Source organism: Molothrus aeneus, chromosome 27, assembly GCF_037042795.1.
Source record: "Molothrus aeneus isolate 106 chromosome 27, BPBGC_Maene_1.0, whole genome shotgun sequence".
In the NCBI taxonomy this organism is placed as follows: domain Eukaryota; kingdom Metazoa; phylum Chordata; class Aves; order Passeriformes; family Icteridae; genus Molothrus; species Molothrus aeneus.
The window spans coordinates 4616084-4643603 of record NC_089672.1 but is presented as its reverse complement, the minus strand read 5'-3'; the positions used below and the strand labels follow the sequence as shown (position 1 = coordinate 4643603).

General features: G+C 49.3%; 2 protein-coding genes across 3 annotated transcripts in view; one reads left to right on the top strand and one right to left on the bottom strand.

Moving 5' to 3' along the window:
- KDM4B (lysine demethylase 4B) overlaps positions 1-11069 on the top strand; it is a 75307-nt gene extending 64238 nt beyond the window's left edge. For both annotated transcript variants that reach the window (XM_066566404.1, XM_066566403.1), the window contains 5 exons: positions 4929-5114; positions 5560-5724; positions 6426-6545; positions 7379-7471; positions 8151-11069. In XM_066566404.1, coding sequence (XP_066422501.1) covers positions 4929-5114; positions 5560-5724; positions 6426-6545; positions 7379-7471; positions 8151-8336 — 750 coding nt within the window. In that variant the 3' untranslated portion in view covers positions 8337-11069. The remainder of the gene's footprint in view (positions 1-4928; positions 5115-5559; positions 5725-6425; positions 6546-7378; positions 7472-8150) is intronic.
- An 8803-nt stretch (positions 11070-19872) lies between these two features.
- PTPRS (protein tyrosine phosphatase receptor type S) overlaps positions 19873-27520 on the bottom strand; it is a 165674-nt gene continuing 158026 nt past the window's right edge. Inside the window, exons 28-34 of the mRNA XM_066566510.1 lie at positions 26799-27084; positions 26248-26426; positions 25030-25156; positions 24815-24940; positions 23478-23632; positions 22646-22781; positions 19873-22137 (exon numbers count right to left, since the gene is read on the bottom strand). Coding sequence (XP_066422607.1) covers positions 22069-22137; positions 22646-22781; positions 23478-23632; positions 24815-24940; positions 25030-25156; positions 26248-26426; positions 26799-27084 — 1078 coding nt within the window. The 3' untranslated portion in view covers positions 19873-22068. The remainder of the gene's footprint in view (positions 22138-22645; positions 22782-23477; positions 23633-24814; positions 24941-25029; positions 25157-26247; positions 26427-26798; positions 27085-27520) is intronic.

Below are 27520 nucleotides of genomic sequence, written 5' to 3'. Positions count from 1 at the left end.
GTGACAAGAGAGAAGCTGAATTGTTCATCTCTAATTCACCTTTCCTTGCAACATTTCTTTCTTTCTATCAAGAAACCTCTTGTAGAAATGAATAAACATTTCTGTGACCCTGACTGCAAGGCAAGACTGCAAGGATTTTAATACCAGCCCAGCTCCAAGTTGTTATTTAGCTGTGTGGCCTCATCCGAGGGATTAGTAATGGACGATTCATTAGCTCAGAGCAATTTATCTTAATGTTAGTTAATGCTCCATCACTATAGTGTGTTATTGCAAAATAAATTGTGCTTTTGCTGCTTTTTTTGGTACAGAAGTCAGCTGGGTGACACAGTGTGGGATGGGGAAGGTGCTGGAGCAGTGATAGATGGGTTAGTGCTGATGGATTCGTTAACAGAGCTGCTACTTAGTGCAGCCAGCCCGGGTGAGAGATTAGGAGGAACCTATCCCTGCTTCCAGAGTTATTTCTCTGTTGTGCAAATGGGTTTTGTACACAAATGTGAATGTAAAAAGCATCCATTATTCAGCAGGAGTGATGGGGCAGCGCAGTGCCAGGGTGATAAATCTTGCAGCCGTGGCTCTTTATGGATCAGCTGACACTTCCAACGTGCATCCTCTTCATTACCAGCACTTGTAACGCTGAACTTAAAATCCTTTTACACAACACTCACTTGTATTGCTTAATGGAGCCTCACAAGGAAACATGACTTAATTCTTTAACCCTTCCTTGGCTGCCTGGCAGTGCTGCAGAGCCAGGGCAGTGTCCGTGTGTGTCTGACTCTGCTGCTTTGCTCTGCTCCAAAGCAGAGCCTGTGCCTGCCAGAGCCTCTGCACGGACCCACTGCCCCCATTTCTCCTTCATTCCTCAATTAAAACTGCAAAGTTTCATAGAATCCCAGAATATCTTGAGTTGGGAGGGTCCCCAAAGGCCATCAGTCCAGTTCCTGCACAGACACCCCAACAATCCACCCTGAGAGAGTTGTCCAAATGCTGCTGGAGCTCTGGAAAGAAATTTTGTTTGATTTCTTCTGTTGTATTTGATTTGCACCTCGTGTTTTCTTCCTTTCTCAGGGAACCTGGAGAATTTTTACATGAAGTGCCTTGATTTACACAGGCCAGTGTTGGAATTTACAGGCACATATTCCTTATGCTGCTGTTAGCCAGAGCCTGGCTTGTAGCTCAAATGTCAAAGCCTGGCTTTAAGCCCTTCACTGGGAAAGTTTTAGAGTTTTCAATTAGGTAAGGATTAAACAATTAATTTGGATGGCAGAATACAGAGGCAGTAGTGCTGTGGGGTGTGAGGTACAAAGGGAGTGTAAATTGGACAAGATTGTGTGCAGAGACTCATGAGCCATGGTGGGCAGGTTTAGGATTCTTCATGGGAATTTGCAGGTAATTCCTGGAGCATGTGGGGAGTCACTGGAGGAGCTGGGGGCTGAGAGCTTTGGAGGTGAGCAGCTGCAGTTAGGAAGATAAACTGAGGGAGACTAAAAGGTGATGCCATTGGAGCTCCTGACTTTGGCAATGATGGACGTGGTGCAGTACTTGATAAAATTGGAAAGATGACCTTTGTGGCTGGAAAAGCTGGAACAGGAGAGAAGGACTGATGTGAAGGGTGAGGATAGTTGATGTAAATAGATGAGGGTAGTGGAGGAGAGAGGGGGTGGGGGTTATCCATGGTTATAATTTGATTTTTTAATATGTTTGTCTTGTTTTAAGTTCCTGTGATGAGGGCTGAGGTGCCAAGGAGTGGCAGTGATCTGGTGAAAGGTATAACCTGTTCTCTAAGCATGGACCAAGCACAGACTTTTCAGTCCATTTGTGGGTATGGCACCATTTTCAGAACTGCAGTTTCCTGCTCCCAGATTGATGGCACATTACAGGCCTGTGCACGTAAATTATTTATGACGTGGAAATTTGGAATAATTAGCTGTCATTCCTCAGTGGAGTAAATGAATTGCAGTGTTCATCATGCAGCAGACAGCCCATTTCTTACTCTCAGCAGTGACCTGACTCTGGTGTGCATTTATTCTGAAGATTTCTCTTCTGTGCTTTGGACTCTTTTCCCTCCCACAGAAAATGCTTTTAAATCTCCTTGTGCAGCTTTCCCACAGCAGTTGGCACTGGTGTTTCTGTCCATCCCATCTCCCACACTCCCAGATCTGCATTTTCATACGATCCCAGACTGGTTTGGGTTGGAAGGGGCCTTAAATCCCACCCAGAGCCACCCCTGCCATGGTCAGGGACCCTTTCCACTGCCCCAGGCTGCTGCCAGCCCTGTCCAGCCTGGCTTTGGGCACTGCCAGGGATGTGGGCACCCTGTGCCAGTGTTCTACCACCCTCACAGCCAAGAACTGTCACTTGCTCCATCACTCCTTACACATCAAGCTCACTGTCACTCACATTTATCTGTTGATCATATTTGCTCTGAACATCCCTTTGCTGCAGCTCTTGTGCCTGTCACAGGGAGTTTGTGTGGGCACAGGGTGGCACTGGGTGTGTGCTAATCCTGGCTTGGCAGATCCCTGTTGGCATCAGGAGGGGCAGATTCCTCCTGCCCTGGCAGGGTTAATGCTCCCTGAGCCCCCCGTGTGTCAGCAGCTGTCCCTGCTGCTGGGACAGGGGGGTATTGACAGGTTAATAATGGCACCAGTGCCATTGACTCCCCTCAGTCCTGCTGTGCACTTTCCTGCTGCTTATCAGCTCTGGAACATGGTTTGCAGAGTGATAAAGGCTCAGCTTATTAAAGGCTAAACCCACGTTCTGGCAGCACTCAGGCTCTGGCTTTGAATTTCCTGGCTTTTGTTCGTTTGTGTAAAAAGGCCAAATTAATCTTTGGTGTAAACAAACTGCCTTCAGTTAATTCATGGGACTTATTTCATAGAAATGTGGGGCAGAGCCCAGGCAGGGAGGGGGTGTTGCACAGGAATAAGGAAGAACAAATCTTCTGTTCTTTGGCATCTTTTGCTTTCAAGGAAGAGAATTGTTCCTGGAGAAGGAATCCCAGAATCCCAGGATGATTCGAGTTGGATGGGACCTTGAAGGCTTTGGAGTTCCACCCCCTGCCATGATCAGGGACACCTTTTGTTCATTTTAATCATGAAAGGCACATTTGTCTCCTATGTTTGGTATTAATTTTGCCCCGATTTGCCTTGTGCCAGCCTCAGATAAGGTAAAGAAGCTGCCCCACCCCTGGAAGTGTCCAAGGCCAGTGCATGGACTGGATGATTGGGATGAGCTTTAAGGTCCTTCAGCCCAAACCACTCTGGGATTTGCTGATCAGTGACAGATTCCTGGAAACATTAAAAACTGAGTGGTGTTTCCAAATGGATCCCTGGGAACATTATGCAAGAATCCGTTCTTTAGGCTGGGATTCCCAAAATCTCCTTTTCTGTATTTCTGAGGGGCTGGAAACAAGAAATGGTGCTGTTACAGGGAGTGAGGAAATTTGTCTTGTTCCCACTACAGCTCCTGCTCACTGTCAGTGCCATCAGGCTCAGGATTTTTAGCTTTGAGAAAATGTAATTTCTTTTTAAAGCAGTCCCACATCTTACATCGATTTACCTCATAACTGGATCTGCTTTGCAGAAAATGAGTGTGAAAATGTCTCTGAGATTTCAGACCTTTTCCCTGATAATTCTGGGGTTTTTTTCCTACAATGTTTTTATTTCTTTTGTTTGCAAAACTGACTGAATTATCTACAGTGGCTCATCTGACATGGATGCCAATAAAATATTTATGGTTGATGTGCTTATGCATCTAAAATAAACACACAGTATTTTTGTTCCATTATATGATTTTATATTCCATGAGATCTGATCAATACAATGTCCCATTAAATATAATCGAGCAAATTGCCACCCAGTTACTGTGCTCTGTTCCTTCAGAAAAATGGAAATGTTATTTTCCAGCAGTGCACCTGTGAGCATCCAGCTGCTGTTGGAGTTAATGAAGTGAAGGTGCACTGTTTGTGTGAGGAGGATGAGGGTGCAGCAGTTCTCTGGTGCCACTGGTGGGTGTTTGCCCAGTCCAGTCTGTCTGTGCCCAGTGTGGCTCTGCAGGGCCATGGGAGTGGTGAGGCAGGGAACGACAGTGGCTGCTGGACATGGCCTTGGAGAGATCCTGAGTGGGTGACACAGACAGTCCTGGCACAGAGCATCACTGTGGCTGTGGCACTGCTGCCAGGGGCTCTGTGCCCTGTGCCACGTCCTGTGGGGGCTCTGGGGTCTCTGCAGGGCTCCAGGCTCTGCTCCTGGAGAGATCTGAGCTCTGGCTGTGTTCCCTTGCATAGGTGACCCCAGCTGTGTTCCCTTGCAGAGCTGGGTGTGATTCCAGCTGTGTTCCCCTGCAGAGCTGGGTGTAACTCCAGCTGTGTTCCCCTGCAGAGGTGACCCCAGCTGTGTTCCCTTGCAGAGGTGACCCCAGCTGTGTTCCCCTGCAGAGGTGACTCCAGCTGTGTTCCCTTACAGAGGTGACCCCAGCTGTGTTCCTTGCAGAGCTGGGTGTAACTCCAGCTGTGTTCCCCTGCAGAGGTGTGACTCCAGCTGTGTTCCCCTGCAGAGGTGACCCCAGCTGTGTCCCCTTGCAGAGCTGGGTGTGATTCCAGCTCTGTGTCCCCTTGCAGAGGTGATTCCAGCTCTGTTCCCTTGCAGAGGTGACCCCAGCTGTGTCCCCTTGCAGAGCTGGGTGTGACCCCAGCTGTGTCCCCTTGCAGAGCTGGGTGTGACCCCAGCTGTGTTCCCTTGCAGAGCTGGGTGTGATTCCAGCTCTTTTCCCTTGCATAGGTGATTCCAGCTGTGTTCCCTTGCAGAGCTGGGTGTGATTCCAGCTGTGTTCCCTTGCAGAGGTGATTCCAGCTGTGTTCCCCTGCAGAGGTGACCCCAGCTGTGTCCCCTTGCAGAGCTGGCTGTGACCCCAGCTGTGTTCCCTTGCAGAGGTGTGTGTACTGCAGGAAGAGGATGAAGAAGGTGTCTGGGGCCTGTGTGCAGTGCTCCTACGAGCACTGCTCCACGTCCTTCCACGTGACGTGCGCGCACGCGGCCGGCGTGCCCATGGAGCCCGACGACTGGCCCTACGTGGTGTCCATCACCTGCTTCAAGCACAAAGCAGCAAACCAGAACGTAGGTTTTGGGTTGGGGGATTTGGGGTTTTGTTGGTTTTTTTGGTTTCTGGGGTTTTTTAAAAATAGTTTCTCCCCCACCTGTATTGGCTCAAAACGTTTTGTGTTTTTCATGCAGAAGGATTGTCCAGGAAGCCATTGTTGGGGATGGCTTTCATCTGCAGGAGGGCTGGTTTGGATGGGATATTGGGAAGGAATTCCTGGCTGTGGAGAGAGTAGAACAGTGGCACAGAGAGCTGGGGCTGCCCCTGCATCCCTGGCAGTGCCCAAAGCCAGGCTGGATGGGGCTTGGAGCAGCCTGGGAGTGTGGGAGGTGTCCCTGCCATGGCAGGGGTGGCACTGGGTGGGACTGAAGGTCCTTCCAACCCATACCATTCTGTGATTCCATGGAATTTCGGACCCAGCTTTTGGAGCCGTGTCTGGCAGCCGTTCCTGTGTCCCTGCAGGTCCCGTTCCGCAGGGAGGTGGCCCTGGGGCAGACAGTGATCACCAAGAACAGGAACGGGCTCTACTATCGCTGCAGGGTCATCGGCACCAGCACCCAGACCTTCTACGAGGTCAACTTCGACGACGGCTCCTACAGCGACAACGTTTACCCCGAGAGCATCATTGTAAGGCAGCTCTGGGACACTGCTGTGGCACAGGCACTACAGACTGAGCTGTGCCTTGGGCTGGAACAGCAAAGCAAAGCTTAACTTTTTCATTTTAATTTTTAAGTTGCTGCTCGCCTAGGAAATCTCATCCCGCTCTTCGTGACAGATCTTGTTTCTGACATTATCTCATTTATTTTTTGGTTGCTTTACAAAGATGTGATCTTGCTGAATGCAGATGACTTCACAGAAAGCAGTGTTTGTTCTAAATTTCATCCTATTTGTTTTGTGGTTGAATAATCTTATTTTTCAACTGACAAGTGTGATTCATGGGGGAAGCAGATTGTTCGTAAGCACTTCTGGTTCAAAACAGGGAATTCACTTAATAGAGGGAATGTCTAGAAGAGGCTGATTTGTCAGCTCATGCATTGCCTTCCTGATTGTGCCACTGATTCACTGAGTTGCCCTGCTTGTTTTTGAGATACAGGAGATGTGATGCTGTGGGATTTGTAATGAGAAATGTCCATGAACTGGGTGCTGGCAGCAGAAGGAGCTGCCAGAGTCAATTGCTGCTCTCTCAGGCTGGTTTTGTTTGAGATGCCCACAATTAATCACAAGTGCAGAAATACATCCTATTGCTCATTACCATGTGATTTTAGCACACCTCTGGCTCCTGAGCTCTGCTGGAGCTGTGTCTCTGACCCCTCTCTCTCTGTCCTCAGAGCAGGGACTGCATCCAGATGGGGCCCCCTCCGGAGGGGGAGCTGGTGCAGCTGCAGTGGACGGACGGGATCATCTACAAGGCCAAGTTCATTGCAGCCCAGATCAGTCAGATTTACCAGGTGAGTGCCAGAGGCATCCCTGGGCTGTGCTCCAGGATGGGAGAGCTTGAGCCTGCACCAGGGATGGGCTGCAGGAGCTGGGCAGAGCAGGAGGAGGATTTGGGAGCAGATGATTTATTCCCTCTGAGTTTGTCCAGCCTGAACTTGACACCCCTATTAAACTGTGCTCTGTGTCCTTCTGCTTTATGCAGAAAAGTGTATTAAAGTCTTGGGCAAAGGAAATAAGAATCCCTTAAAAACTTTTAATAGTTTTAACATTTTGCTGTGCACGTTTCCGTGAATAAACATCCCTGGAACATCTGATGCATAATTCATGATATAATCAGTGCTTAGCAAAAAGGGTTTCATGGGAGGAGTTTTTGTACCTGGCTGACTATTTCTGCTGGTTGAAATACAAATGTACTTTAGTAGCTGGAGTTGTTTCCTTGTGACCTGTAAAAATGCTTTGTTTAAGATGAAAGAAATTCTTATTACCATATTGGCCTGAATAGAGGGCTGCTTTTATCATAAGTGAAAAGCTGCTTTTTTCAGAGTATGAATCAAAAATCAGTAGAAATGTGAGGTGCTGGGCCAGCTGGAGTACAGATATTTTGGGATCCACGGAGCACTGAATGAATCCACTTGGATAAGACAGAGGTGCCTGAACAGCACTGAAAGCAGCACTTTTTGGGCTCAGCATCCTCCCCATGGTTTGGGAGTGCTCATTCCACAGAGACACCCATGGGAGCTGGCCCCTGATGCTTCCTGGGTGTGCCTGGGGGGCCCAGCTGTGCCACAGGCTGGGACTGGGCTGTTCAAACGTGGCTCTGAGTTCACCTTCTGCCCCCCTGCAGGTGGAGTTTGAAGATGGCTCTCAGCTAATGGTGAAGCGTGGGGATATTTATACCTTGGAGGAAGAGCTTCCCAAGAGAGTCAAGTCTCGCCTGGTGGGTACCAAAATAGCAAACAAGAAACCAGCTGCAGCTTGCAGAACCCCTTCACATTTTCTTCATGTATTTTTTAGACATTAGGTGAATGCAGCCTCCAGTTTCTGTGGCTGTAAAACTGCTTTTCATTCCCAAAATACACAGAGTGGAAGAAATCCTGGCCACGGATGCTTGAGAATCACAGAAATGATTTCCCCTTGCATGTGTTCAGCTCAGAGTTTTATTTTCTCTGGTTGAAAGATTATGTTCAGATCATTTTACACCATATGAACTCAGTTATATGGAGTCATCCTGTCCAAGGGTGAGGTGAGCTGGGCTGCAGCTCAGGGGTTTCTGGAGAACTGATTATCTCTGTGGGACCAAACCCCCTTTTCTCACCAAACTGGAGATTTAGAGTGTGGCTCTTACCTATAAATCTTTTAATCTACAAGATCAGGCTGTCTTTAAGTGCATACAGTGGAATTACTGAGCCTAGAAAAGATGAGGGATTTATTTCTTAGCTTTTGTTTTTTTTTTATATATTCCAGACTTGCTGGGTGTTTTCAGACCCTTTAAAGCCATTCCATTTAACCAGGTGATGGGGCTGGGGAATGCCCGGGTTGTTCCCAGCCCAGGGGGACTGTGGGTCTCTCCCTGTGCTCCTGCTGTGCCCCTAATGGCTGTTTTGTGTCTCCTGCAGTCCCTCAGCACTGGGGCCCCTCAGGAAGATGTGTTCTCGGGAGATGAAGTGAGAGCAGCCAAGCGTCCCCGGCTGGGGAATCCCAGGAATCCTGAGGAATATGGACAAACCCCAGACTACCTGGCCTTTATGGAGAGCCTGTTGCAGACACAGTACCAGCCTGGGACTCAGAGCAACATGTTTTAACTGGGATTCATCCAAAATATTCAATTAACCCTTTTTGAGTTAGTGGAAAAATAAATAGGAAACTGTGGAATGGAAGACCAGCCCTGTGCAATAGCCTGCTGTGAATTTCTTTCATCTCCTCTTGGTTTGGACTGCAGGAAATCCCTGTCTGGCTGCTACCTCGACCTTGCCAGGAGTTGCTGACCAAGAGCTGGGGAGCTTGGAAACCCTTCAGCTTTTCACATGGAGACTTTGGAAGAGTTTCTACAGATGGAGCTTTGTGACTGGTTCTTTTTTTATGAGGAAAGGGTTAAAATTTAACAAAATGACTTTTTCAAATCTGTCAAACTTTTGTCTTTCAAGGTGCTATTACATTGACTACTGAAGCAGCCTTTGGAATCGTGTTTTCTGTACATAGACGTCACCTTTGTGAAGTTTTCTATGAATGAGCATTATTAAAAAAAAAAAAGCAAGCAAAAATAGGAAAATGAAAGTTTCCACAAAACATTTTTCTAGATTATGGCTTTAAAACAGAAAATAAATTAAATCCTCCCCCCTCACCCCCAAATGAATTGTGACTGATGTTACAGCGGGGAGAGGGAGAGCAAGAGCAGATGTCCTGGAATGTTCTGGGTTCTTCTTTTGTAAAGAAACACTATCTTTGTAAGCTGGGGAAGGTGGGGAAGCCATGTTCACGCTGGGCTGCTCCTGCCATTGGCTCTCTGCACGCCCTGGGATGGGCCTTGGCATCGCTGTCACGTCCCCAGGGAGGGGCTTAGGGAAGACGTGACCAGGTTTGGGTCATTCCTCTCACCTTCCTTCCCCATCTTTGCCATCACAGTTGCTTTCTAGTTCAGGATCAGCATGGCTTTGAGTTCCAGTGTGCCACCCTGGTTTGGCAAGTGTTCTGTTGCTGCTTGTGTTAGCTCCCCACGAGCCAGAGGCTCCCCGGCAGCGCTTCTCCCTTAGCACTTCTCCTTTCTCTTTCCTTTGTCTCTTTATTTTTTAATTTTAATTTTTTTTTTTTTTGAGTTGTGCTCCTTACAGTGTGAGAATCATTCCATGACAGAAGCTTGGGAGGTGTTTGTATGTTTTTCTTTTATCCTATTAAAGAAGAAATTCCTCAAACATCTGATTGTCGTGACATCCTTTCCTTAAGCCAAGACTGAGCCTGTGAGTTCCTCCTGGGGAAGAGGAGTGCAAGCCCTGCCTTGACTGGACTCAGCTCACTGAGGATTAAAGGAGCATTAAAGGCAGAGCCCAGCCCTGAAGTGTTGAGGGGGCAGCTCCCACCTGGACGTTTGGAAATGCCCTGGGCTGAAGAGCTGCTGTGGAGCAGTGCTTGGCAAAGAGCCTGGTCCAAACCCTGCTGGAGCCACTGGAAAATCTTCCCCTCTCTTTGGAGGAGCTCAGTCAGTTCAGAGGAGAGAAGGAGGCAGTGCTGGTCCCGAGCTGGAGGGGCCATGGCAGAGCTGGGAAGGTTCAGGTGCAGGGGGGAGAGCAGAGCAGAGGGCACCCAGACCCTCCCCTCTCCCCACAGCCCAGCCTGGCCAGCCAGCAACCTGGAATGCTGCCCTGCAATCTCTTCCACTTAATTCCCTGAAATTACTGGATGGAGAGAGACAATATTCTTGTTTTTATTATTATTTTTAAGCCCCTTTGCAAGGTGGTTGTCGTTCTGGGGAGAGGCTGTTAAGCAAAGCTCTGGCTGGATCTTTAAGGGAATAAGTGGGAAGGATTTGTGGGCTAGCAGATGGTAGATTAGCATCTTAAGAGACTCCATGGGTATTAAACTGTCCTAGTGAAAGAGTGGAGATAGAATAAAGCAATTTAATTCCTTTTTTACTTTGGTTTTGTTCTCCCTTGAGGATTGGAGGTCCCATCCTTTCCCCTGCCTCTGCTACGGGTCCTTTTCCTGTGCCTGGCTGCGCCTGCGTGGTTGTGAGACCCTGCAAACAGGGTTCTGCTTTTGGGTTCTTTTATTTCTGAGTTTCTGACGTTTTCAGTGGATGTCTCCACGAATAAAACCAAACTGAGACTAATAAAAGTTTAAAAATTGGCAAGGTTCTCCCGAGCCTGGGTTGTTCCTCCCACAGAGCTGTCTCCTGTCGGTTGAAATGTGATTAAATAGAAAACTTGCTGTATAAAAGACTAAGAATGTTGCCAGGCCACGAGAGAAATATTTAAAACAATTGAAAGAGAAATTTAACCAGCAGAGGAATTTTTTTGGAGGTGGGAGGGAAGGGTGGGACGGGATGAGTGGTTGTGAGCCACGGGGAATTTCCTCTGCATGCTGGAGTCCTGCAGTAGCTGTATCCATGTGTAGTACCTTTCCCAAATGCTATTTATATTGTAAAAACACAAGTGTGTTCCCTCACCCCATATTCAGATGCTGAGTTATGTTGAAACATGAACCTGGAACTGTCGAATGCCCTTCCTTGGTGCAAGGATTTTCTCTCTTTTTGTTGATTTTTAAATCCCTCATTTTGGTTTAGGAATGACTTGTGCAGATTCAGGGTAGTGGCCGTACTGATGGCCCCTGGGCATCAGCCTGTTGAAAAGGAAATAGGAAATGCACATTCCTACCCCTTCCTCCAGTGAAATATATTTGTGTCTGATTATGTGCTATAAAAATAATGATTTTTTTTCCTTTCTCCCCCTAGATTAAGGCTGTGATGTATTTTTTGCCTATTTTTTTTTCTCTGCCTCTAGGTTCAAAATGAATTAAAAGCTGTTGAGCATTTCAGAATGACACTTTTTGGGGGGTTGAAGTCTCTTCATTTCTAAGTTTGAAGTCTTGTGCAGCAGGAGGTCGCTGAACCTCCTCAAACAGCATCTTCCTGAAACTCCATTTAAACACCTTTAATTTCCCCTCCAGAGCTTTCAGGTCATCTCTTGTTCCCAAGAATGACTGTGCTGGCACAGGCACACAAAAAAAGGCAGTTTTGGCCCAATCCTGAGACTCAAATGAGCTGGAGCTGTTGACACAGAATTATTTGGCAGCTTTGGTAGCAGAAGAAGAGAAGTCCTTGGGTTACTTGCTCACCAATAGAAAATCAGTGGGAGTTATTTATTCTGCTTGAAAGCAGCAAAACAATTAAATTTTTGGTTTCCAGCAGGGGAAATGTAAAGGTCGCTGTGCAAATACTGTTTGGAATTGCACAGTGACCACAGTTTAACCACTTTTCCTGTGGAACAAACAGGATTTTGGCTCTGTTTCAGCACAGTTCACTTTGGCTCAGCCTCTCCAGCCCAGCCTTGCCATTTCAGATGCCAGCTGCTGATATCCCCAAGCAAACGAGCCAGCCTGTCCCTGAAACAGGAGTGATCCCCTCCCCTGTGCCCCAGATCAGCGTTTATAAATAAAGAAATGGCCAGATCCTCTGCTCATCTGCTTCATTTAACAGAGCCATCTCTGGAAAATGCAGCAAATTGTCTTTGATCAGGAGGGAATGGTCAGTGCCCCTGATCCAGGCCAAGATGCTGCTGCAGGGATTCATCTGCCTGGCCCAAGAGATGGATTGGAGCTGATTCAGGTGCAGGAGGGTCCCTGGGCAGTTTTCTCTTTTCTCTTTCTCTGGGCAGGTGTGATTTGCTCGTGGCTCTGCTTTGGAGCTGAGGTTTCCTTCCCTTTGTCACCTGAACAGCTCAGAGCCTCTTGGAGCTGTGCTGTGCCTGGCTAATCTGGGATTCAGCTGAAACATGGAATTAACACTGCAATCCAGGAGCTTTGTGGCCTGGCTTGGGTGATTAGTGTGAGATTTTTGTCAGCACAAAGTGAAAAATCTGCCTGAGCACAGCAGTGTGAGATCCCTCAGCTCAGGGATGGGTCTGGGCTCCAGGAGCAATTTATCATCACAATTTTCACTAATTCAGCTTAGAGACAATTGGCTGCTTGTTAAACACTGCAATTTCTCTCACTTCTGTGATACTCCCAAACCAAGGGCTTGGTCCATTTTGTCCACATACATTTCCTTGCAGTTTTTCTCAGAAGTGAGAGATGTCATCAGGATTTTTCTGGCTGCAGGTGTTTGTGCTCAGTCCTGACATTCTCCCAAGAGTTTCTCCTGAAATCCTGGGGCTCAGTCTGGGTGTGAGGGCAGAGGGAGCTCGGGCTGGGAGCTGCTGTGGCACAGGGGTGACAACACCTCTGGCACCACACCTGGGCCCTGCCAGCCTGGGAACAGGGATCAGCCTGTCCTGGGAGCTGCCGTGTCCTGCTGCAGCTTCCCAGCACTGATGGACCTTTCTCTTTTCCCTTTTCCCTCTTCTCTTTTCCCTTTTCCCTTTTCCCTTTTCCCTTTTCCCTCTTCTCTTTTCCCTTTTCCCTGTTCCCTTTTCCCTTTCTCCTTTTCCCCTTTTCCCTTTTCCCTTTTCCCTTTTCCCTTTTCCCTTTTCCTTTTCTCCTTTTCCCCTTTCCCCTTTTCCCTTTTCCCTTTCTCCTTTTCCCTTTCTCCTTTCCCCTTTTCCCTTTTCCCTTTTCCCTTTTCCCTTTTCCCTTTTCCCTTTTCCCTTTTCCCTTTCCCCTTTCCCCCTTTCCATTTTCCCTTTCCCCTTTCCCCTTTCCCCTTTCCATTTTCCCTTTTCCCTTTCCCCTTTCCCCTTTCCCCTTTCCCCTTTCCCCTTTTCCCTTTCTCCTTTTCCCTTTTTCCCTTTTCCTTGTTCCTTTCCCTGCAGTGCCTCTCTGTGCCTCCCTTCCCAGCTCCATGGTTATAATCTGGTTTTCTCCTGCCATCCTCCTCCTTATTTTGATGTCAGTGCTCAGTGGGGGAAGTTTTCCCTTTTGTACAACTTTGCTTTCGATGTAACAGCTCTGCTTTCCTGCAGAAAAATTGCAAATAGGCTCTCCCAGCTGCTTTGTTCCCACTCCCTGTTCCTTTCTTTCCTCAGGATTTGTGTTGGGAGAGGAGGAAGAAAATTCCTTCCACGAGCAGGCTGCCAGTTCAAGGAGCTCCTGGTGTTTCCCTTGGGGCTCCCTCCAGTCCAGAGCAAGGAAAACAAATTCAAACCAAGCTGGTGGAACCCACCAGAATATTTCACATTAATTTTGGTGATTTATTAACTCCAGAGTAGATCGGGGAAATTTATGGCATTGTGTTTTTGTGTTGTGCATAATTTGGGGTAAGATTAATTCCTGTGTGATAAAGGAATAAAAAACCACAGTGAAGTCAGGCTTGTGCTCTGGAAATGGTTTCCAGGCTCTGCTAGAACACAGTGAAACAAGATAATGGGAAAAATAATGGGAAATGTGGTTTGCTGTGTAATCACTGGCCTCTGGAGATTTTATTTTGGTGACTCAGCAGACACAGAAATGAAAACTTGAGGCATTTGGCCACTGCCAAGGTCGTGGCTGTTGCTCTTACAGCAGGATTTGAAGTTTCACAATGAATTTGGGGCAAAAAGAAAGAGAATTCCAAGGTGTTCCTGGCACCCTTGGCACTGAGAGCTGCCCTGGAGCTCCTCTGGGAGGGATGCTCTGCTCCATCCTGCTCTGCTCCATCTTATTCTGCTCCATCCCCGCTCTGCTCCATCTTATTCTGCTCCATCCTGCTCTGCTCCATCCCTGCTCTGCTCCATCCTGCTCTGCTCCATCCCTGCTCTGCTCCATCCCTGCTCTGCTCCATCCTGCCCTGCTCCATCCCTGCTCTGCTCCATCCTGCTCTGCTCCATCCCTGCTCTGCTCCATCCTGCTCTGCTCCATCCCTGCTCTGCTCCATCCCTGCTCTGCTCCATCCTATTCTGCTCCATCCTGTTCTGCTCCATCCCTGTTCTGCTCCATCTTGTTCTGCTCCATCCTGCTCTGCTCCATCCCTGCTCTGCTCCCTCCTGCTCTGCTCCATCCTGCTCTGCTCCATCCTGCTCTGTTCCATCCTGCTCTGCTCCATCCCTGCTCTGCTCCATCCCTGCTCTGCTCCATCCTGCTCTGCTCCATCCTGCTCTGTTCCATCCTATTCTGCTCCATCTTATTCTGCTCCATCCTGCTCTGTTCCATTTTGCTCTGTTCCATCCTTCTCTGCTCCCTCTTGCTCTGCTCCATCCTGCTCTGTTCCATTTTGCTCTGTTCCATCCTGCTCTGTTCCATCCTGCTCTGCTCCATTTTGCTCTGCTCCATTTTGCTCTGTTCCATCCCTGCTCTGTTCCATCCTGCTCTGTTCCATTTTGCTCTGTTCCATCCTGCTCAGCTCCATCCCTGCTCTGTTCCATCCTGCTCTGCTCCAGTTTGCTCTGCTCCATCCTGCTCTGTTCCATTTTGCTCTGTTCCATCCTGCTCTGTTCCATTTTGCTCTGCTCCATTTTGCTCTGTTCCATCCTGCTCTGTTCCATTTTGCTCTGCTCCATTTTGCTCTGCTCCATTTTGCTCTGCTCCATCCGTGCTCTGTTCCATCCTGCTCAGCTCCATCCCTGCTCTGTTCCATCCTGCTCTGCTCCCTCCTGCTCTGCTCCAGTTTGCTCTGCTCCATCCCTCCCTGGGCAGGTGGGAGAGGGAACCAGCCCAGGGCTCCAGCAGGGACCCCCCAGCTCTGCCCCCTTCCCTGCAAGGAGCAGCCAAAGCCGAGATCTGATAACAGAGCCTGCTTGGAACAGCTGTCTGCTGACAAGTATAATAAACTGTATTAATGGTGTCATTATTATTCCCTAATTAAAAGCTAATAACTAAGAGTTAATTGCCTTTAAAAGATGAAGCAGTGCCATGGCAGGGATTTATCTCTGTTTTTCTTTGCTCGCCTGGCTGTGCTGATATTTTCAGGCTAATTAATTGAATCAAATCTTACTGAAAACTAATAATCTCCCTGTGTCGATTCAGCCAATTGAATTAAAAGGTATTTGCTGTGTGCTGGGCTCAAACAACCCCCTCAGATATTTATAAATATTTCTCTGTGTGTGTGTGTGTGTTGTCACCCGGGGTCACAGGGTCAGCAGGACACAGCGGGAAAAGCTTCAGGAGGGGAGAAGTTTCTGCTCATGTTCAGAGCAGGGACATATTTGATTTTGGGGTGCAGGTGCAGCGACAGAACCACGTGTGGAACCCCCCAAAAAGTGACCCCTCTGCAGCTCCCGTGGTGCCAGCTGGAGGGAACCAAACGTTCTCTTTGGAAGTTCACTTTATCGCTGTTCATCTTCAGCACGGAGCGAATTTTATTAAAGTTCCCCAAAGAGCAAATTGTAAATTCATTAGGGCCCGTTTTGGACTGCACCTTCTCTCATTTTGGGTAAAAAGGAGATTAGAAGTCATCTGGGCTCCGTGATAATTAAAAAGAAGATGCTCAAACATAATTCTTAATTAAACAGCAATGAGATAAGAACTTGTGTAGTCTGCTTTTGGTGTGTTGGAAAGATGCAGAGGTTCCCATTGTAATTATGTGATTTATGATCTTCCACACAAAGATGTAATTAGTTTTTTCTCCCCCCTTTTTAAAATTTAAACATTATTTAGATAAAAAATTGTGCAGCAATTTGAATCTGCTTTTCCTGAAGGAATAGTAATTTGGTTTGATTTATCTTTAGGTTTTAACCTAAAAAATTTATTTGGAGCTAAAAGGGGATACCCTAAAATCAGACCCCTCCTGCAAGTCCAAGAGCTCTGAGGGCACCTCCAGCATCTCCTCCCCAGCCTCTGAAAATATCCCATGGCCCAAACCTGCAGGGCCCACGGTGGGTTTATTTTAGTTATTTTATTTTATTTTATTTTATTTTATTTTATTTTATTTTATTTTATTTTATTTTATTTTATTTTATTTTATTTTATTTTAATTAATTTAATTTAATTTAATTTAATTTAATTTTGTTTTATTTATTTTTAAATATTTTTTTGTAGTTTTCATTGCATTTCTGGCTGGGTGACCTTGGCTAGGGGAAAGGTTTGGACCTCTCCCTGCTCTGCTCTGGAGGGGTGGAGGTGGATGTGGTTATCCCACATTTTGGACGGCCCCATCCCTCTCCTGAGCCTCAGCAGGAGAATTCCAGGATGGTTTGGGTTGGAAAGAACCTAAAACTCATCTCATGGACAGACACCTGGAGCCCCATCAGTCTGAGCCTTAGCAGGGTGACTGCTGTCCTAAAAAATATTAAAAAAATATAAAATACATCTGTGGATTAATAGGTGTATAAATATAAAAATACAAATATACCAAAATACTAAATATAAAGTTACATCTATGGATTAATAGGTGTATAAATATAAAAATACAAATATACTAAAAATATGAGATATAAAAATAAAAATCCATGGCATCCCCAGGCTGCCATTCTGCTGGTTCTTGCCCTGGGAAGTTCTTGGCTCTCCCAGGCCTGGCATGGGAGTGGATCCTGACTCACTGGTGCTCAGCAATTTCCTGAACAACACCTTCCACAGCTCAGGCACAGCGTTGTACATTTAAATAGAAGAGATTTTTTCTTTTTTTTTTAATCATTCGGACACAATTTTTCTTTCCCTGGGGGGTTTCTTATCCTCAGTAAGCCCGGGCTAAAGCCCTTGTGTAACCCCTTAATCTGGGGCTGCCATCTGCACCCTGTGTGCCCCCTGTGGGCACAGAGCCAGCCCCAGCTCCTGAACCCCAATTTCTGCTCCCCATGGCTGGGAGGAGCTGGGATTTGGGGTGTGGGGAGGTAAAGGCACGGTGGGGTTGGGATTTGGGGCTTTGATTGCAGAGGGATCCCCTGGGGGTCAGCAGGCAATGGGAAAACCAGGGGGGTTAAAGGGTGGATGCATCAAATGCATGGAGTGTGGTTTTCACACTTTATCACACTTTATCACACTTTATCACACTTTATCACACTTTATCACACAGCAGGGTCACTGCTGCTCTGCTTCAGCCGCTGGGCACCCCATCCTGCCAGGGACAGGGACAGGGACAGGGACAGGGACAGGGACAGGGACAGGGACAGGGACAGGGACAGGGACACCTTCCACTGTCCCAGGATGCTCCATATCCCATCCAGCCTGGCCTTGGGCACTGCCAGGGATGCAGGGGCAGCCCCAGCTGCTCTGGGCACCCTGTGCCAGGGCCTGCCCACCCTCCTAGGCAGGAATTGTCACAATTGTGGGGCTGCTGCAGTGACTGAACTCGCGGTTTCCTCCCTGGGAAATGTGGGAGCAGGCTCCCTGTACCCCCTTCCCAGAGGATGAACTTGGAGCAATAGTCAGACAATTTTCTCAGCACCTCTGAGGGTATTTACTTTTTCCATTTCAGTTCTACATCTGTTCACTTGCCGACTTGGAATTTGCAACCATCTTATTTAGGAGAAGGAATTGATTTCTCGCTCTGTTACTGCTGCTCTTGCTATAATTAAAGCATATTGCAACGTGAGGAATTTCTCCTGGCCTGGGAACTGCTTTGCCACTTGGGTAATTCTGTAAACCAAGAAAAGCTTTTCCTTTTCCTCTGGAATGTAAATTACAGCTATAGCTGCTTTAAAGCCTTTGTTCTGCTGCAGGGGGCTGGGGGCTCTTGGTTCAGGGCTGTGCAGGGGCCTGGGGGCTTTTGCAAATCAATCCCTCAGGGATTTGGCATCCAGGCTGCTGCAAACTCCAGCTGAGGCACGGACTGGTCCTGCCCAGTGTGTGAACGGGAGCTGGAGCAGCCCTGGGAAGGGCTTTGCTGCTCTGAGCTTTGTGGGCAGCACTGGGGAGGTCTGGGTGAGCCTGGGGCAGGGCCGGGGCTGGCACAGAATTGATCAAAGTGGGAGCAGGATCCCCTCAGGGGTGGGATCAGCGCTGGCTCTGAGTCCTGCCAGGATGGTCCTGCCTGGAGCTGCTGCTTGGAGCCAGCACTGAGCCATGCCCTGCACATCCCAGGAGGAAAAGCTGAGCTGCAGGGATGGGTTTGGCTCTGCTCTCAGGCTCCTTCTCATCTCTCATAAAATAAAAGGGGGCTCTGAGACCCCTGGTGAAACCTGTCCATGCCTTACCCCTGCTCCTGTGTGGGGAACTGGATCTGTGTGGCTCTGCAGCCCCTGCCCTGTGAAACATTCCCTGCAATGATTTCCTCCTTCCCTCCCTGCTCACACCTCTGATAAAATCCCTGTCAGAGCTGCCGTTTGGAGCTTGTGTGACAGAGAGAGGGAAAAATCCCTGGGATCAATAAGGAACAATAACCCTGCCTCCCTCCCTGCTGCAAAGGGGCATTAATGAGCCATCACTTAGAGTTTAATTAAAACCAAAGTCAGCCCCGTGCCAGGTCTGGCACAGCAAAGCCAGAGAGACTGAGCTCAGAGCAGGAATTCCTCTTTCATTTGCCCTTTGCACCTGGGATGGGGACCAGGGTGCAATCCCAGAGCCTGGAATCATTTCTGTTCTCGTTTATTTTATCATTTTTTTACCTTTTATTAATCCCTCCATCGGGCTGCCGCATTCAAAAACTGCGACTGGGATGTGATTCCAGCAGCTGCTCCTGGGGCTGCTCCCTGGGAGCCTCAATCCTGGTGGGCACTGCCAGGGTCCCAGGGAATGGTCCCGAGGCTGCCAGAGCTCCAGGAGCTCTCAGGGATGCCCAGGCTGGGATTGCTGGGGTCTGTGCAGGGACAGGGGCTGCTCTGATGATCCCCGTGTGTCCCTTCCAATTCAAGATATTCCATGATCCTGTGAAAATATTTCATCCTGTATTTGCCTCCCTAACTGGCTTCCTGTGGAGTTGGTTTGGGATTGTTTGAAAGATTCCCTTAGCTCCCAGCTGCTGTTCCAATTCTCTCTGCCACTCACCTTCCTGTGCTCCTTGTGGAATTTATTTCAGTTCCGTGAGGGGTTTGCATTCCAGCCTGGGGGATGAAATGCCAGCTCAGAAAAGGGTGGGAGCAGAATGAGAGCCTGGAGAGCAGTGCTGGGGATGGTTATTGGCACAGAGAGACAGGGATGGCAGAGCTGGGAGCGCAGGGGGAGGCTGAGAAACAGAGCTCAGAAGAAGAATCGGTTTTTCCTTCCTACTCTTCAGTGATAACATGAAGAGAGCAACAAGAATCCCTCCCTGATGAGAGAGGCTGAGGTGCCTGTCCTGTGGCTCACGGCTGAGCTCTGGGGCCACTCGTGCTACAAATTCCCTTTGAGTCCAGACCGTGAAGGCAAAACTCGTTGCTATTCCCAGCCTGCCTGGAGGGCCACGAGCTGTGGGTGTAAACCAGGAGATTCCTGGCTTTTATTCCTGTCCCTTTTTTCCTGTGCCATTGGGTTGCTGCTGTTTGATGTGCGCTTGGCTCCCTCCCCTCCATCTCTCACAGTTTGGAGGTGGTGCCATTCCCTGGGCTCTCAGCTCACCTGATGCTGATCATGACTCTCTTATTTAATTTTTAATTAATTTTTTGTTCATCTCTTTAAGCTGGAGTCAAGCTGCTGCTGCTGGTGTCAGTGTAGGGAAGGAGAGGGGGAGCTGTGGAAGGGAGGGAAGGATCCCAGATCCCAGATCAACTCTCCCATCAGTGCCACCCCTGCCATGGCAGGGAAACCTTCCCAAATCTCCCCAGATGAGCAATTTCCTTCTTTGCAGCCACGTTTGGCTTTTACAGGCGCCTGTTTTCAGCAGGACGGGTTTGGGAGGCTCTCCCACACACACAGGGCTGCAGCACGTTCAGACAATCTTCCTTTAATACAAAGTCAATATATCTACATACACCGTGGTATGAAAACCACTTACTGTTTCAGTTTGAAATAACAGTGTGAAAGCAACAGCACTTTGCTCTCATACAAAGAAAAAAACCTCCCCCCTCCCCCCAACTTGTCCAGTAAGATTTTGCTGCAACATACTTAGAAATTTTGGGCAACTTTCACACAAATAAGTAAAATCTCGAAGAAGCCTTTCAGTCGGTTCTGGTTTTGTTTTGTTTTTTTTTTTTTTTCTTTTTCATTTTTTCAGTTAAAGACAGGAAATGGGTTGTGTGGGGGGCTCTGGGCAGCACTTGATGGCCATGATTACCCCTTCTAGAAAAATAAAAAAAAAAAAAGGAGAGGGCAGAGGTGAGCAGAGTTTGGGGCAGGGTGGCTTTTCTCAGATATTCTGAGCTCTGTGTGCAGCTGCAGGAAAACTCCTGGAGCCACAGCCAGCACAGAGACAGGCCAGGCTGGGTCTGCAACACACCTGGGATGGTGAAACACCTGATGGGTGTCAAAGCTCCAAAATCACACCTCTGTCTCCAGTCAGCAAAAGCCACTGGTGGTGTTCAATGTCCCAGTTCAGCCCTGGCCCTGCACGGCCACGGCTGGAGGGGAATTGGCACCGCCACCAGCCCTGCACCTGCTGCTCCCCCCCTTCCAGGGACCTGGGATATGTCTGTGATTGAAAACAAGAGAACCCAGAAAAAAAAAAATAAAATTACTAATAATAAAAAAAAAAATCTAGAAAGGACATTTTGTTCTTACATGAGCAAGTTAAACCTTTTAAATGGTAGAAAAGCAATATGTAGAAGTAGCAATTTGCACTGCATTTTTATATATCACAGCCATTACACGTAACATTTCTACAGTGAAAAAATAGACTGTCTTTGAACATAATATGAACAAATAAGCAAATTTTTTCTTTTAAATTCATTGACTGATATTCTTTGTCTTTAAAAAAAAAAAAGGAAAAAATACACTATTTAAAAAAAAGGTAATGTCACTTGTTACAGTTACATCGATACTTTAAAGAAAGCCACTCACAGTATTTGCCATTGGATGCACCTTCCTGGATCTTTCCCAGTTCTTTTACAGCTGGGGCATGTTGGGGACAGTGGGAGATGTGCAAGGAGTGCCTGGTGCTGGGCCAGTCCTGAGAGGAGCTCCCGAGAGCTGCTGAGTTCAGAGGCGCTGAGGGGCTGGCACCAGGTACCAGCTGGATTTGGGAAATCAATTGCTGCAGGTGTTTCTGGGGCTCCTGGCAGGGAGATGCTGCTGGCAGGAGCAGGGGGACACAGCTGCTCGGGGCAGCAGTGGGCTGTGGGTGTGCAAAGAGCCTGGGGAAGGGGCTGCCTGCTTCCCACCCTGCTCCAAGGAGAGCCTGATGTGCTGGGAGGGGGCCCAGACCCAGCAGCCAGAGACCCCAGCCCAAGCAAGGGAGGGGTTACCCCCCACAGCCAGCTCTGGGGGTTGTGACTCGCTCTTTTATCCTTTTAAATACCCTAAAAAATAAATTTTGGAATTAGAAGAAATGAGGAATGTTCCAAGTATTCAAAATGTGAGCTATAAAACCTCTGGCGTGGCAGGGGCATCCCGTGGATGTTTGCAAGGTGCCTGCAAGCCCAGAATCATCCCAATGCTGATACTGAGGTTATTAAGACTCCAGCTAGAAGAACTCCTGACCCTAAGTCTGCCTAAGTGTTGAGATTTAGCTCCTCTTCTTTCACAGAACACCTTCAATTCTGCAAGTGACTTCCTTTAAAGACTGCCAACTACATTAGTAAATAAACTGAACTCTAATGATGTAACCAAAGTCGGTTTTTCCTTCCCTTCTCCAGCAGAAACGGTTCCCAAGGTGTGTTGTAGCTTTTGGATCGGTTTCCCCATGTCCATCCATCCATCCATCCATCCATCCATCCTCCCCAGGGAACACCTCCTGAGGTTCCAGAGCAGGTGTGAGCAGCCCTCCTGGGCTGCCCCTGCGAGGGCCAGGTCACAAGGTGGAGATGCCCAAGGGGTGTTCCTTCCAATCCTCCCCCCTGCTCCCGATGCACTGTCCAGATGAAAAGGTTCTTCTTCTGAGTCAGTTTTGTAAGTTCAAGCGCTCCTCCTGGGTCAGAAGAGGCCTTCCAGGACTGAAGTGGTTGGTAGAGTCTGCACAACGATGGCTTTTTATGTTGCATAGTGATCAAAACTTCCCAGATACTCCAGAGCTGCCTGGTAACAGAACTGGTATTCATCCTGCCAACAGCAAAGAGAAGCAGCCTCAGAGGTTGGGAATGGCTCCTCAGGATCCCTGTCCTGCTTTCCACACAGCACAAAGCTGAGCAGGAACCTCTGTGATTCTCAAAGAGCTGAAAACTCCTGGGGGAGGGAAGTTCCAGCTCTCCCTTTATGCCTGTGCCTCTCAGATATTGAACATCCCCCTCTCCTGTCAGCTCCACAGCCAGATTCTTGTGCTTGGCTAAGAATAGAGCCTCCAGACTGGCATGGAATCTTTAAGGGACTTTCTAACAATAGGAATCTATATTTATTTTAAAATTCATTTTGTACTTCTTAGGTGTAGTCAGCAGTACAGCCTGGGCTTGCTGAGTGACCTCAGGTGAGGGTTTGGTAATGGTCAGAAAGGCCAGGCTGGACAGGGCTTGGAGCAGCCAGTGAAGGGAGTGAAAAGAGAGGGGCTGGAGGTTCCTCCCAACCCAACCCAACCCATTTCATGATCCCTGGGACAGGTGGGACCCCCCCTCACCTCTGTTTGCACCATTGCAGGTCGTTGTGTTCGCAGCATCTTCACTGTCTGGAAAATATCTACAACCCCCTCGTAGCGCATCCGCTCCAGGACGATGCTCAGGGTGATGAACACTCCGGTCCTGCCCACGCCAGCACTGCAGGAAAGGGAGGAAATCATCAGAGAACTGTGTGCTGCAATGTCCAAATGTTCCTGTCAATGCTGCTTGGGGTGGGGCTGCGCCCTGTGAATGTGTTGGAAGTGGAGAGCCTGGGTCAGTCCTCCAGGGGAGATACCCACAAATAACCCAAGTGCCACAGTGTGACCCAAAAAATGTTTGAGGAAGGGAAATTTAAGAAGTTAAGAGCTTTGGGTAGTGGTAAACAGTGTTCAGTGGGAAAATGATTCATAATATGTAATATTGGGCTTTTGAAAATGAGTAATTCTAATAAGAATGGATCATCCTGTCCTGCCTGTGGGTAAGGAGGTACAATTCTTGCTAGCAGCAAACAGCCCAGCAGTGCTGGATGTGTAAATTGGGCTGAGACTGGTAAAAAATACTTCTAATTCTGCAGGTCAAATGTTGTAGCTATTCTATAGATATGCTATATGTCACACTGTGGCTCCCATCTCCTTCAGAGACATTTCATCTCTCTAAATATAAAGAATCAAAAGCCTTGAGAGCAGTGCCAGGGCTGAAGGGAGATGAGTTTGGCTGGCAGAGGCAAATGTTTGGCACCAACACCCGCAAGAAATCTCCCTGCAAGGATGGGGTGGAAATGGAGGATATCTGGATTTCAATTCCTTCTGCTCTCCCACATCCCATCTGGGTGAGGTGTGTGCAGGTGCCTACCTGCAGTGGACAGAGATGGGGCCATCCTGGCCAAACTGCTCCTTGGTCTTGTGCACCTGCCCAATGAAGTCGATGAAACCTTCTCCTGATTTTGGCACACCTTGTTCTGGCCAGTCAGTGAACTGGAACTGACGGACAGTTCGTGACTGACCATCCTGGGGGACAAAACAGGAATAGTTCAACACCTGTGTTTGTGACAACACACACAAAAGGCAAAAAAAAAACCCCCTATTTTTGCTGCTAGTTTGTTAAAGGGCAGAAAAGTTGCGGCAGCTCAGTGTTGTAGTCAAGTGCACACGTATTTATTATCCAGCCCCATCATGATGAAGCTGCTTGTGTTGCAGCTGACATTCCTGGAGTCAGGCTGTCAGCACAGATCCATATCCTGGCAGGTGCTGAAAGCTCTGACCACTGCAGACAGCACAGATGGAGTCTTCAGCAAAGGAACGTTCAAGGTGAGGTGTTGGCCCCTCTAATCAATCTTCACAAAGAATTGCCACAGTGTCAGAATTACAGCTGACAGGAAGATAAATCTTGTTCTATGAGGACTGATGAGGCATCCTCCTCCTCAACCTTGCAAATTGAATTATCAGGTTCTGGAATACTTTGGCAACCTCAAAGGCTGTGCTGTGAGAGGGAGGGTTATGTTTGCTACAGAAATTTGAGAAGGTATTGAAATGTTCCTTCAGATGAGAAACCTGACATTGAATCGAAGATTATTGGAGTGAATTTGTCCCTTTGAACATGACTGACAGTGGCTCCTCTCCAAGCCATAGAAGTGCTCATTTACTGAAGGGTGCAGAAAAACCTTTGCAAGATTTTTATCAGCTTTTGTGGGCAAATGCTTTCTGCTTTCACCTCAAATAAGCTGCAGCTAAACCCCAAAGCCAGGCACCTCTCTAACAAAGCAACTCACGGCAGTGAGAGAGGTTTGAAACTACTTTCAATTTGTAAGAACAAATATTCCAGTCCAATCTGTGTGTGTGTGTTCTGCTCCTCATCACAACTGAGCTCTTGGGCACATGGACTCCAAACCTCCCTGGGCAGCCCTTTCCACTACCTGACCACACTTTCCATGAAGAAATTCCTGCCGATGTCCAACCTGAACCTCCCCTGGCACAGCCTGAGGCTGTTTCATCTTGTCCTGTGAGCAGAGCACCTTAATCTGTGCAGGGGCTGGACTCGATGATCCTTGTGGGTCCCTTCCTACCAGGACATTCCATGAGCTCTCCTCCACTGATAACCCCAGAGAAAGTGTGGCCACCTCAGCCAAGCCCACCAAACCCTTCTGCCAGCCCCTTTCCACGCAGTTTGAACGGCCCCACGCCAGCACCTACCCTGGCATCTGTGACCTTGAACTCCCTCAGGATGTACTGGGGCATGTTGTACTCAGCCATGGGGTCCACCACGAAGTACTGGTACCGTGCTGAGCGCTCTGCAGGCCAGTACTGATGGCACTTCTCCTGCCAGGGCAAACAGGTCCTGTTAGCCCCTGCCCCTTGCTGCAGGATCCCCTGCCCTGCCCTCCAGGATCCCTCCCAGCCCCACTTACCCGCCCCATCTCACGCAGCTTGGTCAGCATCACCACGATGGTGGAGTTGTTTTCCCAGAGCATCCTCCAGAAGTCCTCGGTGGTCTCTGCCAGCGGCCCCTGCGTGGCTATGTAGGCTCTCTGCTGCCTGGGGAGCCCAGAGCAAGGAGGGGTCAGGGGGGTGAGCACTGCATGGGCAGCAGCTTTGGGGAATGCAGGGAAAGGCTGGAGAGTGGGACAGCACATGGAAGTGTTGGGGAAGGACTAGAACTGCACGGGGTCTAAAGGGGTTGGGATGTCTTTGGTGCCAGTGGTCAAAAAAAAAAAAGAGCCAATGGTGAAGTTCTCCTTAAATATCACTTCCAAGGGGTAAATCCAACCTCCAGGCTGGATTAATCCCCGTGCCACAGTCATGGCCAGCACTGCTGGTCCTGGACAGGAGGAAAAACTGCACATGCAGTTGCTTTGTTCCCTCCAAACCCACCCATGCAGGGCTGCAGCTCCCAGGGCTGGAGTTTCCTGCGGGGATTGCAATGCCCCCAAATCACAGAGGTAACAAAAAGCCCAATCCATACTTAGAAACCTCCCAACAGCCAAATCCACCCTGGGCTGACCCTCTGTGCTCAGGACCTGCAGCTGAGGAGGGGCTGCGCTGCTTTAGAGGATCATTTAATAATCATTTAATAATTTAATAATTTAGCCATCACAGAGGCAATTTAAGACCACCACATGGGAAAATCTCCTCAGCAGGCTGGATTTGGGTGTGGGGTGGGATTTAGCCCTGGCTCCTGTGATGGGGCAGGTGATGGGGCAGGTGATGGGGCAGGTGATGGGCAGCAGAGGTGATGGCCAGCAGGGGCTGCCCGTGCAGGTGATGGGGCAGGTGATGGCCATGCAGGTGATGGGGCAGGTGATGGCCAGCAGAGGTGATGGCCGTGCAGGTGATGGGGCAGGTGATGGCCAGCAGAGGTGATGGCCGTGCAGGTGATGGGGCAGGTGACGGCCAGCAGAGGTGATGGCCGTGCAGGTGATGGGGCAGGTGATGGCCAGCAGAGGTGATGGCCGTGCAGGTGATGAGGCAGGTGATGGCCAGCAGAGGTGATGGCCGTGCAGGTGATGGGGCAGGTGATGGGGCAGGTGACGGCCAGCAGAGGTGATGGCCGTGCAGGTGATGAGGCAGGTGATGGCCAGCAGGGGCTGCCCGTGCAGAGGCAGCCGGGGCTCGGGGCGGGGCCGTACCTGTAGCCGTCGATGAAGCTGGCGTTGATGTAGTCGGAGCCCTCGACGCCGCGGATGGGCTGCAGGCACACCCGCGTGGTCTCGTAGGGCATGATGTTCACCAGGCGGTTCTTGAACTTGTTGCAGGGCAGGTTGGCGCTGATGAAGCGCGAGGTGTGGGCCTTGGAGTTGGCCAGGCGCTGCAGGCAGGGGACACTGAGCTGGAGGCTGCTCCTGACCCCCTGCCAGCCCCTTAACCTGTCCTACCCCTCTGGGTGCCCTCCTGGGGTTTGTTTTTGGGGCGGGGGCACAGAGACCAAGGCCTTTCCCTTAGCAAAACTTTCAGAAAACAGCACTACTACTAAAAAAGTTAAAAACCTCTCCAATTTAAGAGGGAGCAAATCCATTCTGGATCTGGAGTGAGCAGGGAAGCAGCCTGCGGTGCCAGGCAGGCTTTTCCAGGGAGCTGCATACCCAGCAATGTAAGTACCTCCCACACGGAAGCAGCAAGGTGCCACCAGCCTGATGAAGGCTCCCTGTGACCACCAAGCCCTGGGCAGGCCCAGCCTCACCTTGAACTCCAGCTCCATGCCCGTGACGTGCTCCCTGGCCTCGATCTGTGCCAGTTTCTGGATGTAGCTGTAGAGGTTCCGAGCCGGGACCTCGGTGTTGCCGCAGGCCACGGCCTCCAGCAAGGCATCGTGGATGAAGCTGTACTGGTCCTCTGTCTGCACCATGTAGTTGCGCTGGGACCTCATGAGGGTGACGTGCCCGTAGATGTCCACGGTCTTCTCGTGCTTGATCCTCTCCAGCATGGCGTCGATCACGATGAAGCAGCCGGTGCGTCCCACGCCCGCGCTGGGGACAGGGCACAGGATTGGCCTTCACTGGACAGTGCCTGCCGCCCCTGCACGCTGCTCTGTGTCCCCTGCACGCTGCTCTGTCCCCTCTCTACACTGTCCTGTCCCCCCTGCACACCTCTCCATCCCCTCTCCACACTGCTCGGTCCTGTCCCCTCTCCACACTGCTCCATTCCCCCTCCAAACCTCTCTGTCCCCTCTCCACACTGCTCCATTCCCCCTCCACACCTCTCTGTCCCCTCTCCACACTGCTCTGTCCCCCCTCCACACCTCTCTGTCCTGTCCCCCCCCCACTGTGACACCCCGGGCCAGGCACAGCTGTAGCAGCCCCCCCTGAGGCTCCAGCAAGGGGCTGGCAGGATCTAAAAACCCCTGTTTAATCTCTCAGATCTCTGCAGCTGAAAAAGCACTGATGTTGTAAAGAGTAACATGCG